Raw genomic sequence first — 12,559 nt, 5'->3', positions numbered from 1 at the left:
GGAATGGGATAACAGGGAGGGGAATGGGATAACAGGGAGGGGAATGGCCCATCATCCCTGCTGAAACCTCAGGACCATTCTGTTATCAGTGCAGGGTCTTCTGCTGATTAAATCACCCTGCTCCATATTCAGGCTCTTTGTGACCCTGATGAAAACACCAAATTCCTCCCTGTTTTTGGTTTGATCACCTTTGATGGTGTGCTTTGTTATCAGCACCTGGCAGCCATTGTTTTATTGCTCTTTCTGCTGCTTTCAGTCAATCTTCACTCCTGACATTTGTGCTCCAAGTACCCCGGGGTTGTTCTTGTGGGGGCAGGAAATCTGGGAGAGATCCCCCTCAATCTTCTCAACCCCCTCAGATCCTGTTCCCTGAATGCTGGATGAACCCCTGGGACACACATGGCTCAGGAGTTCTGTGGTCAGGAGAGTGTTAATCTGCACAAACCCTCTTGGTTTCACAGTGACATGACCTTGCCTTCCACAATCTGAACTTTGCCACGGTGCTGCCACGTTCTGCACTGCAATAACAAGCACAGGCTTGGAACAAGATAATCTTGTAATATTTTGGGAGATATCTTTTAGCCTGGCTTCGTTTTTCCTTCTGGAGTCCTGTCCAAGGGCAGCAGGAATACAATGCCCATCCTGTGTTCCTGCTCCATGCCCCTGGGACCAAGGGCAGGAACCAGTGCAGAAGGGCCCAGCCCAAAGCTCTGAGCTTGTTCTGCAGTGACTGTGGGGAAAACTTGGAGGGTGGGAGAGGAAACCCAGCTCTGTTCAGATCAACCTCAGGACACCCAAGTGTTTCCCAGGTCCAGCTCAGGCTCCACGAGTCCAGGTGTCACTGGTTGGCAGCAGCAGCTGGCCAGGAGTGCTGTGGAGGAGAGGACAGCCTTGCCAGGCTGGGAGAGGGAGGGTGTTCCCAGTGCACTCACTGGTTTGGTCACCAGTTCCTGGGCCTGCTGGACTCCCCCAGCCACACAGACAGCGTGGGATAAACCTCCCAAGGTTTGGGCAGCAGCACACCAGCCCTGCCTCTACAGGAGGCTCCATTGTTGTCCAGGGCATCTTGCCAGTGGGAAGCCATTCCCTGTGTCCTGTCCCTCCATCCCTTGTCCCCAGTCCCTCTCCAGCTCTCCTGGAGCCCCTTTAGGCCCTGCAAGGGGCTCAGAGGCCTCCCCAGAGCCTTCTCTTCCCCAGGTGAACCCCCCCAGCTCTCCCAGCCTGGCTCCAGAGCAGAGGGGCTCCAGCCTGGGAGCATCTCCGTGGTCTCTCTGGATGCCCCATCTCTTCCCTCCAGTGCAGGTCACATGTTCCCTCCCAGCAGTGCCATAGAAGGGCTGGATCAGCCACGTTTGGTGCTGACATGGGCTCGGGACTGCAGCAAAATTTAGGCTGTTAGTCTTGAAAAGTAGAAAAACATGTGAAAGCCAGCCAGAAGAGCCCATTCCATAATCAGGAAGGAGGGAACTGTTCTAATTGATGTGTTTTATAAACACACAGCTCTTCCTCCCAGAGCGTCCCAGCTGGACCTGGTGCCAACACTAACAAGCTCTGAGTGAGAAATGGAGCTCGGGAGGCTCTTCCCCTGCGGGCAGGAGCCAGGCCCTGCTGGGAGAGCTGCCCCGGGAGCGCCGGGAATGCCGGAGGGGCTGGTGTGGAGGGGAACGGCCTCGCCCTGCCCTGTGCTGGCAGGGGGTTTGTAGGGCCATGGTGGCTGCACAGGGCCCGCCGTGGGTGCCAGCAGTGCCAGGTTCCCCCGTGGGTGCTGGCAGTGCCAGTCCCTGCTGTGAGTGCCAGCTCCCAGCCCCGGGGTGGTGGGTTTGCTGGCCCAGACCCCCAGGGCGGTGAGTTTGCTGGCCCAGCCCTAGGGTGGTGGGTTTCCCGGCCCAGCCCCTGGGGTGGTGGGTTTGCAGCTCCCAGCCCCGGGGTGGTGGGTTTGCTGTCCCAGCCCCAGTGCCTGGTTTGTGTCCCAGCCCTGGGGTGGTGGGTTTGCTGGCCCAGCCCCAGGGTGGTGGGTTTGCTGGCCCAGCCCCAGTGCCTGGTTTGTGCCCCAGCCCCAGGGTGGTGGGTTTGCTGGCCCAGCCCCAGTGCCTGGTTTGTGCCCCTGCCCTGAGTGCCGTGTCCCCCCAGAGTTCTGCCGCATTGACCAGCCGCTGTGCCACGACGAGGACGAGCAGCTGAGCTTCGAGGCCGTGAGAAACATCCACAAGCAGATGGACGACGACGCCAACGGCAACGTGGACGTGGAGGAGAGCGACGAGGTGAGTGCCCAGTGCCCAGTGCTCAGTGCTGGGCTGGGGGTGGGGGCTGCTCCCCATGGGGACAGGGCTGGGCTGTGCCTGGTGTGCCAGCTCGGGGGGTTGGAGCCTCTCTCCTCGCTGCCCTGGCATCCCTGCCAGCCCCAGCTGATCCAGGCAGTGTCTCACCACTGTCAGTGGGGTGTCTGGGGCTGCTCCTCCCTGCTGGCACTTTCTAATCATCGTGTCCTTGCCCAGAGAAGCTGTGGCTCCCCTGGATCCCTGGAAGTGTCCCATTCCAGGTTGGATGGGGCTTGAAGCAACCTGGGCTGGTGGAAGGTGTCCCTGCCCATGGCAGGGGGTGGCACTGGATGGGCTTTAAGGTCCCTCCCAACTCAAAACTTCTGTGATTCCATGATGTTCTACACACAAGGTATTATCCATTTATTCCAACACAGAGAGACAAGGAGATTGGTTTATGTGATTGTTATTATTTAATTCCCTTTTCCATTTTGGGGTTGGGAAACAGCTCTGGATTCCGATGGAGCCTCTGTGTCTCTGGGGGCAAACAAACTGGCTGCTGCCTGTTTCACACTGCCACATTTAGGCCAGGCTGGATGGGGCTCTGAGCAACCTGGTCTAGTGGAAGGTGGCCCTGTCCATCAGCTTTGAGGTCCCTTCCAACCCAGACCATTCCATGATTCCATGGTGACTGTGTTCTTCTGCCACCCAGCTCCAACAGTTCCAGTCCATGTGCTCATTGCTGAAAAAGAAGCAGCTTTTTGTTGTTTACCAAGAACTTCCTTGCAGAGAAATGTTCTTTGTTTACATGAGCACCCAGTAGAGAGGAGCCTGCTGGAAAAGGGGAGGTGTTTGTTTGTGGTGGTGCTTCAGTTGCTGTGGGGGCTCATTCACAGGGCTCTGTTGGAGGTGAGGAATTCTTGTCTTCCAAGGAAAACTGGCATCTAAACAGGAAAGTGTTGGAAGCAGAAAGCAAGCACGTGGGGGAAGGGATCTGCTGCCACTCACAGGCAGTTCTGCACTCCCAGGTCACAGAATCCCACAGTGGTTTGGGTTGGGAGGGACCCTAAAGCCCATCCAGTGCCCATCTCATTCCATGGGCAGGGACACCTTCCACTATTCCAGGGTGCTCCAAGCCCTGTCCAACCTGGCCTTGGACACTTCCAGGGATCCAGGGGCAGCCACAGCTTCTCTGGGCAACCTGGGCCAGGGCCTCCCCACCCTCACAGCCAACAATTCCTTTCCAATATCCCCTCTATCCCTGCCCTCTGGCAGTGGAAGCCATTCCTTGTGTCCTGTCCCTCCATCCCTTGTTCCAAGTCCCTCTCCAGCTCTCCTGGAGCCCCTTTAGGCCCTGGAAGGGGGTTCCTCACATAAAGAATTTACCCTCATGGAGGTTAAATCTCCCTCCAAACTCAGAGCTCAGTTTGTTGGGCAAATCCAGCCATCCCAAGGGCCCCTGGGAGCAGTGACATTCCCCAGGGACACAGCCCTCATGTGGCAGGAGCTGGTGGAGCTGGGGGGCTGTTCCCGGGCTGCAGTGCCATTCCTTCTCCCTCAGTCCCACTTAACAGAGCAATTAGAACAAATGAGAAGCTCCCAGTTGCAGTCCCAGTTGCAGTTCCTCCATGAGGTGTTTTCCCTGGGGGCAGTTCCCTGCTGTGCTGGAGCTGCAGCTTGGCCTCCCCCACTGACTCCTGGGGCAGCTTTGGAGTTCACTCCATGTGTTCTGCTCCCCTGGCACTGAATTAGCAATAGGCCTCATGTTCTTAGGGTTGGGCACAGCTGGCACTTTCATGTCTCTCTGAGCCAGTTTTGCCCTCGGTGGAGTCGTGGAGCTCCTGGTACCAACCCTGCCAGGAATGTCTGCTGGGAGCCTGGGCACAGGGACACTGCCAGGGTGTGAGCAGTGAAAGGGGTTTTTCTAGAAGGCTCCAGAATTGCTGCCCTGGTGCTGTTACAGCCACTCTTCCAACCCCTCCGGGCTGGGTCCCAGCAGTGCTGATCCTGCTCCAGCAGCTCCTCTGCTTGTAGGAGGGGCTGGGAAGGGTCTGGAGCAGCAGGAGGGGCTGAGGGAGCTGGGGGGGCTCAGCCTGGAGAAAAGGAGGCTCAGGGGGGACCTTCTGGCTCTGCAACCCCCTGACAGGAGGGGGGAGCCGGGGGGGGTCGGGCTCTGCTGCCAGGGAACAAGGGACAGGAGGAGAGGGAACGGCCTCCAGCTGTGCCAGGGGAGGCTCAGGTTGGATATTGGGAAAATTGTTCATGGAAAGAGTTGTCCAGGCCTGGCACAGCTGCCCAGGGCAGTGCTGGAGTCACATCCAACCTCAGTGATTCCATGTCCCTGTGATTCCATCCTGCTTTAAAGTTGCTGCTTTACCTCTGCTAAGCTTGAAACTTTGATAAAAGCTGCATTAAATTCCCCTGTCAACGGGCTCTGCAGGCACTGAGTGAGGTATTTCAGGAGTCTCTCTCCCTGAGCTCTCTCTCTCCTGAGGCTCCTGTCGGGTTCTCCCTGTCAAGGTTATGTCTCTCCCCCACATGGACCCTGCAATCAGGTTTAACTCCATGTCTGTGCAGTGGGACAGCTGCCGGGGGATTATTGGGAAGAATGCAGGAGGCTCAAATTGAAACCTTTTATGGGGTTCATGGAATCCCAGGATGGTTTGAGTTGGAAGGGACCTTCAAACTCATCCAGTGCCACCCCTGCCGTGGGCAGGGACACCTTCCACCAGCCCAGGTTGCCCCAAGCCCCATCCAACCTGGCCTTGGACACTTCCAGGGATGGGCATTTCCCTGGTTGGTGGAGAACTTTGTGTTTTCATTTATTAATTTGGCCCCTTCTCTTTGGGGTTTAGTTATGGGAGTGTTTTGTTTGGATTGAAAGCCCTGACTGGGCAGAAGTGGAGACACAGACAACTGTGGTTTTAAAATATCCAAATTCTAGGTGGGATTTTGTCCCACAACTTTCACGCCGTCCATAAATCATCATTACTGTCTTCCTTTTGGGAAGTGAATTTTCAATGAAGTTTCAGATGACATCATTGGCCTCAATTATAAATGAAAGAACTTTCCCTCTCGGGGAAATCTTCCAAATAGGGATCTATTCCTGCCCTCCTGCTCACTCCAAAGGCGGCTCCAGCTCTTTGGGATGCAGGTTCCCAGTGGCTCTCGGATGTTCTGCCCTGACTCCTCTCAACCCCTGATCCAGAGCCCGGGTTCCCTGGACAGCAGGAGGCTTTGGAGGCAGGAGCTGTGTGTGTTTCAGTGGGATTGATGGCTCAGGACAGCTGTTGGAACCGGGAGCACGGGGAGCTCTGCACGGGGAGCTCTGCCGGCACACGGCCCTTGGCACCGGCACAGCCGGGAGCTGGTGCTGGGGAGGGAGGATGGGCACGGATCCAGGGATGTGGGAGGGATGGGAAGGGCTGAAAAATCATTTCAGTAGTTGCAGTTTCTGCAGATAGAAAAACACAGAAGACAGAGCTCAAGGAGAGTTTGGACAGCACTCTCAGGGACGGGGGGGATTGTTGGGGTCAGGGGTTGGACTGGGTGGTCCTTGGGGGTCCTTTCCAACTCAGGATATTCTGTGATTCTATGAAAAAAAACCTCCAGAAAATCCCATTTCATGGATCCATTCATTTCTGAGTGTGCCTTCAGCCAAAGTGTCTGTCCCCACTCCCTCTCCAGCTCTCCTGGAGCCCCTTCAGGCCCTGCAAGGGGCTCTCAGCTCTCCCTGGATCCTTCTCTTCTCCAGGTGAACCCCCCCAGCTCTCCCAGCCTGGCTCCAGAGCAGAGGGGCTCCAGCCCTTGGAGCATCTCCATGGCCTCCTCTGGACTCCCTCCAGCAGCTCCACGTCCTCCTGATGTTGGGGGCCCCAGAGCATCATCATCAGCATTCCCAAGCCGAGCCTTCCCGCTGGGATCTCGGCTCATCCAAGTTGTGTTGTGTAGCTGTGGTTCTGTTCCCCGTTGCTTTTGGCTGCTCTGCCCGTGGTTTGTCGTTCCCTGTGCTTGGTGGGAGACTTGGGGTTGGCTCAGTTTCCTTCTGTTCTTGCAGATTTGCAGCCTGGCCAAGGCTGGGGGTGGTTTCCAGAGGATCTCTGGAGATGGTCCATGTGGGAGCTTGGATAGGTCCAGTCCCTTCCCAGGACTGGGAGTTTTGGATGTCTCCAGGGCTGGGAACAGTGGGATCTTTGACACTTGAAAGTGCTGCTTTTTAGTGGTTTGCAGGTAGGTCAGGATTTCATGCAGTGTTTCTCGTGCCTGGGGTTTGGAACATCTGGGAGTCTTGGAGCAACCTGGGATAGTGGAAGGTGTCCCTGCCCATGGCAGCAGTTGGAACTGGGCGGTCTTGAAGGTCCCTCCCAACCCAAACCATTCTGGGATTCTTTCCCCCAGAAAGCACACATGGAAAACCTGCTTTGAGGTCTCCTTGGGCTGTGGTGGGAGCAGCCCAGCTCCTGCAGCCCCTCAGGCAGCTCCATCCCCATCCTGCACCCTCCTTCCCACCCGTTTCTGGACGTTCTTCCCACCCCCAGCTCCGTCCCCTCCGCCAGTCCCTGGGGGTTTGTTTTGGGACCGTGCTCCGAAGGGAAGCTGAAGGGATCACTTTTCCTTTCTGTGCTCCCCGAGCTAAATATACCGAGCAGCAGCTGATCCCTGCTCCAGCAGCTGATCCCTGCTCCCAGCAGTGACACGGTGACATTGCTGCAGTCACGAGGGACCCACCAGGAGGGGACAATGTCACTGCTCCAGCTGAGGACCCCAGGGGCAGGGGCTGCCCTGCTGGAAGGGCCCTTTTCCCAAACGTTCCCATTGTCCATGTTCCTGCCCTGGCTCTGGGCAGCCAAAGGCATGAGAGCAGAGGGGCCCCAGGCTGGAGCTGCAGGACCTTGGGCAGCCTGGGCAGCACCTGCAGTGGATTTGCAGGAGCCTGGAATGTTAAAGCTGTGCCGGAGCTTTTCCCAGCCCTGTCTGATGTTAAAGCTGCAGATCTCAGAGGACTCTCCTGTGGGTGTGATCCCACTGGGCACAGAGGGGCCTGGGGGTGAAGGATCCTGCCCTGAGTGATGTGGGAGGGGTGGGAATGGGAAGTTATCCCTTCATTTGGTTCCACCTGTTGGGCACTGGAATGTGAGTGGTTCTGCTGGTGGTGATTTCACAGACTGGTTTGGGTGGGAATGGACCTTAAAGCCCACCCAGTGCCACCCCTGCCATGGGCAGGGACACCTTCCACCAGCCCAGGTTGCTCCAAGCCCCGTCCAACCTGGCCTTGGACACTTCCAGGGATCCAGGGGCAGCCACAGCTGGGATATATTTATTTATACGTATTTCTCAGTGGTATTCCCTCATCCCCTGCCCATGGCATTTGCTCCAGCTTGGCTTTGAAAGGTGCAGGTCAAACCCAGTAATAATGGTTTGAATTCTTATTCCAATGACGTAAAGCTGGTTCCATTGTGCCACTTAGGTGGATTTTTGGTAAGAGCATAATTCAAAGAAACGTCTGGAATCCCAGAAAATGAGGTTATAATTATTTATTATACCCACTCTGTATTAAAATTAATTGAACATATTTACTTGCTGAATATTTCCTAGCTGGTCTTCCCAGGAACTTAAATCTCCAAGGGTACTGCAGGGAATGTTCATACTCAGTTTGATTTGTCAGTTTAAGTCAGCAGCTAAAAATATTTAACTAACAATTTTATTAGAAAGAAATACAAGTTTATGTCTATTATTATAATATATTTATATAATAGCTTACGTATATAATAATACTTTATATTTATTCAGATTTATTGGGATTTCCCTTCTTCTTTTTCTTCTTCTTCTTCAAGATTTTTTTAGTGCTCCTCATGCTTCTACAAGATGAACCAAAGCCTAATCCTGCTGTTTATTCCTCTCCTAGTTCTTGAGGGAGGACTTGAATTACCACGACCCAGCAGTCAAGCACAGCACCTTCCATGGAGAGGACAAGCTCATCAGTGTGGAAGATCTTTGGAAGGCCTGGAAAACATCTGAAGGTAAAAAAAGGCAAACAAGCAAAGAAACCCTTTCCCAGCAGGGCCAAAGAGTTTGGATTTTGGAAGCTCTTGGAAGAGCTTTCAGAAGGAATGTGCTGCTGCTCTTCCTGCCCTGCACCAGTGCTCTCCTGGCTTCTTTTTTTTGGGGTGGATTTTCGGGATTTCCTCACTTGCAAACTCTTAATGCTGCACCTGAGCGTGGCCACAAAAGTAGAAATTGTTTTGTTTCTCCACCCTAAAATGTGTGTGAAATAGGGCCAAATGCTGTCCAATTCCAGGTTCTCTGGTAAACTCCCAGTTTCAGCTGGAATTTTAATGGAATAATTACACCCTAAATATTCAGTGGAACTGCGTGGGAGTTTTCCTGCAGGTTGTGTTTTCCTGCAGGTTGTGTTTTCCTGCAGGTTGTGTTTTCCTTCGCAGAAATTTTTTGAACCTGAAAAGCTCCTTCCTGTAGTGAAGGGAAAGCAGAATAAAGTCCTGGAAGTGGAAGGGTCCTAAGTCCAGTCCACGTGGAAATAACTTCAGGCTGTTCCCAAATGGTGTCATTCATCCCTGGGGTGGTGGTGGAAATCCCCTGGGGGATAGAACAGCCCTGTGGATGTGGCACCTGGGGATGTGGGTGAGTGGTGGCCTTGGCAGTGCTGGGGGTGGTTGGACTCAGTGCTCTCCGAGGGCTTTTCCCCCCTCCAGGATCCTGTGACCCCACAGCTCCCCTGGGCCCCCGTGTCCCAGGAACACCTCCCATAAGGAATATTTATCCCATTAACCGGCTGTTTACAGATGGCTTTGCCTGGAGTGTGTTTTAGTGTCGGCTGGCAAAGGGCAGAAATCATTAGTGGATGGAGGAGAACATCCCACGACGCTCCCCAGTCCCGTAATTGCTGAGCTGCTCTGCTCTCTCCTGCTCCTGGCACACACGGACCTGCCACGGCCTTGGCAGGGCTGCTCTGGCATCACAGTTTCCCAGGGCTGGACTTAGTTCCTGCTCTTGTTTTCCCATTCATCATCCTGTAGGTCTGGCTGATAAAATAAATATCCAAAGGATGGTTTGATATCCTGGAATCACAGAAGGTTTGGGTTGGAAGAGACCTTAAAGCCCATCCTGCCATGGGCCACCCCCTCCACCAGCCCAGGTTGCTCCAAGCCCCGTCCAGCCTGGCCTGGAACACTTCCAGGGATATATCCAGCCTAATCTTGGAGCTTGAACTTCAGTCATAAAACGGGAATCAGGCTTGTAGGAAAGGTCTGCTCCTTCCTGTGGGTGTGAGAAGATGCTGTGAAGGGACAGGGCAGTTGTGCCCATGGCAGCTGTTTCCAAGCCCTTGCTTTTCCTCCCTTCCATTGATCCTGTTCCTGGGGCACCTGTGGAAAATAAAAAGTTATTTCTGTCCCTTAATGATCCAAAAATACAAAGGCTGTGATGCTCTTACAAGTGTTGTATCTGACAGATGAAGCCCTGGGTGAGCCTGGCTCTACCAAAGCCATGGAAGTACCAGATCAGCCCATTTTGGCAGGGCAGGGACCTGCTCATCTTGGCAAGTGTGCATGCTTCCAGCTTGGTTCTCAGGGATTTCCTCCCAAAATAAACACCTCTGGGGATGGCACCTTCCTTTGGAGCCTTGCTGTCTTTGCTCAGTGCTGGGCTCACTCCGTCATCTCTCCCAGCTCCCTCGGCTTCCTCATCTCCTTCATCCCTCAGCTTTCCCTCCCAGCTCCCTCACATCTCTCCCAGCTCCCTCAGCTCTCCCTCACATCTCTCCCAGCTCCCTCAGCTCTCCCTCACATCTCTCCCAGCTCCCTCAGCTCTCCCTCACATCTCTCCCAGCTCCCTCAGCTCTCCCTCACATCTCCCTCAGCTCCCTCTCCTCTCTCCCAGCTCCCTCAGCTCCCTCACATCTCCCAGCTCCCTCAGCTCTCCCTCACATCTCCCTCAGCTCCCTCTCCTCTCTCCCAGCTCCCTCAGCTCCCTGTCAGAGGCGTTGGGCTCTCTGGAGCTGGCAGGGAGATGTTTCTCATACTTGTGGGCCAAGTCACTGTTGACATTTGGGCAGAGGCCCTGAAGCTCTGCAGCCCCGGGAGCCAGAGGAAATGGGCCTTTTCCTGCCTTGGCTGCTGGGGAGGGTGTGAAGGAGATGGATGGAGGATGTCAGGGCTGTGAGGAGCTGACTGTCAGCAGGGGGGGATTCCCAGCCCAGCCTTGCTGCAGCCTGGGGAGGTGCTGCAGGAGCTCAGCCTGTCTGAGCAAGGACAGAGGTTGATAAATTATAAAAAAGGCCTCTCTGTTCTAAAAAAACACATGTTGCATGATGTGCCCCAGGCCAGGTTGGACGGGTCTCGGAGCAACCTGGGCTAGGGAAAGGTGTCCTTGCCCATGGCAGGGGCTGGCTCTAAGATCCCTCCCAACCCAAACCATTGTGTCATTCCATGATTCTGTGATCCCAGGGGATCATTCCTCACTGCAGGGGCTTGTCTTTGAACTCTGCAGGGATTTTTCCCTCACTGAGGGTGGCGGGTTGGGGAGTGTCTGGTGAAGCTCTGCTGTTGCTGGTGGATGATTTTGGGGGCTGAGGACCCCTGATAAGCTGTTTGCCTGTCCTGTGCCTCTCCTCAGTGTATAACTGGACAGTGGACGAGGTGGTTCAGTGGCTCATCACCTACGTGGAGCTGCCCCAGTACGAGGAGACCTTCCGAAAGCTGCAGCTGAGTGGCCACGCCATGCCCAGGTCAGTGCCCTCCGTGTCCCCAGGAGCCTCTGGGACGTGTGCCAGGGGCAAAACAGATCCCAGGCAGCTCCTGACTTCACATGTAATTCCTTGGCATGGGCTGAGCAAAGCCTTATTCCTGTTCTACTGCATTTTTGAGAGAAAAGAGGGGAAATCTGGGTTAGATATTGGGAAGAAATTCTCCCCTGTGAGGGTGGGGGGGCCCTGGCACAGGTTACCCAGAGAAGCTGTGGCTGCCCCATCCCAAAAGTGTCCAAGGCCAGGCTGGATGGGGCTTGGAGCAACCTGGGCTGGTGGAAGGTGTCCCTGCCCATGGCAGGGGGTGGCACTGGATGGGCTTTAAGGTCTCTTCCAACCCAAATCATTCCATAGTGCCAGGATAAGAGAAACAGTGGCTGTGAGTTGGCCTAAACTTGTAACAGGTTTGGAAAACCTCAGTGCAGCTTTTTGGGTGAAGGTTCTTGTCACTGAAAAAGAGGCTTTTAAACTGACTGGGGAGGAGGGATTAACTGAGAACAAATCCCAGTTAACTGGGAATAAAACAAGGAGGTTTTTGAGGCAGCACATGGTGTGTCCACATCTGTTCCGAGTGAGAAGTGTAGTTTGTGGTGTGTGACACAGGATGGCAAAGGCAGTGGAGATTTGGTGAAAAAACAACTATTACTGATTGGTAGGACACCAAAAGATGGGTTTTGATGGGAAATCAGTCCCTCAGGCTGTCAGGATGAATGAAATAGGCCTGGCCTTGGTTTTCCCTGCTCTCTCCATTCCCAAAGACGCTGCTGTAAACCCTGTCCTAGAGATACCCTGGGTCAGAGGGATTTCCTTTGTGCTGATAGCAGGGAACTCTCATGTCCTGCTCCCCTGGTCTCCCTGTTCCTGCTCCTGGTCAGCTGTGAACCCCAGTGACTGCTGCTCTGCTCTCCCCCGTGCAGGCTGGCAGTGAACAATGCCACCATGATGGGCACTGTGCTCAAGATGACCGACCGCAGCCACCGGCAGAAGCTGCAGCTCAAGGCCCTGGACACGGTGCTCTTCGGGCCCCCTCTCCGTGAGTACCCCAGTTCCAGGGCACAGCATCTTGGAGGTTGGAAAAGACCCCCCAGGTCATCAGGTTCTGGGGCTGTCGATCCCAGGATCTGTGTCTGCTCAGATGAAACAGGCCTGGGTGACCCAAACTGCCTCACCCCGGGAGATCGTCGCAGTGCGACTCCCTGGAGCAGGAACAGGTTGTCTCTGGATTTATGGGGGCAGCTCTGCAGCTCAGAGGCATCCCGGGCTGGCATCCCATCTCTGGGAACTGCTCCCAGACCTTCCTTCTTGCTGGGATCTCCTGTGTCCGTAGGGTGACACCTTCCCCTCTGTCCTTCCTGTGGTGCTGATGGTGGGGGGGTTGAGGGGCTGGAGAGCAGCGGCCCTGCCTGTTCCCAGGGGAGCTGCTGCCATTCCTGGGGTGTCCTGGGGCCCTGTCGGTGACTCAGGCTGTGGATGAGCTGCCTCTGGAGCAGGGAGGGAGCAGCAGGCTGGGTTCAGGATGGCTGACACCAGGAGCTCC

At 55.0% G+C, this 12,559-nt stretch overlaps 1 protein-coding gene across 4 annotated transcripts in view; it reads left to right on the top strand.

Moving 5' to 3' along the window:
• Nucleotides 1–12,559, top strand: part of STIM1 (stromal interaction molecule 1) — a 67,848-nt gene that overhangs the window by 22,607 nt on the left and 32,682 nt on the right. For all 4 annotated transcript variants that reach the window (XM_027669030.1, XM_027669031.1, XM_027669032.1 and 1 more), the window contains exons 2-5: nt 2,131–2,261; nt 8,164–8,278; nt 10,893–11,004; nt 11,940–12,055. In XM_027669030.1, coding sequence (XP_027524831.1) covers nt 2,131–2,261; nt 8,164–8,278; nt 10,893–11,004; nt 11,940–12,055 — 474 coding nt within the window. The remainder of the gene's footprint in view (nt 1–2,130; nt 2,262–8,163; nt 8,279–10,892; nt 11,005–11,939; nt 12,056–12,559) is intronic.

Source organism: Corapipo altera, unplaced genomic scaffold, assembly GCF_003945725.1.
Source record: "Corapipo altera isolate COAL_440 unplaced genomic scaffold, ASM394572v1 189, whole genome shotgun sequence".
NCBI lineage: Eukaryota > Metazoa > Chordata > Aves > Passeriformes > Pipridae > Corapipo > Corapipo altera.
Note: the sequence above shows the minus strand (reverse complement) of the source record. Positions and strands in the feature narration are given on the sequence as shown.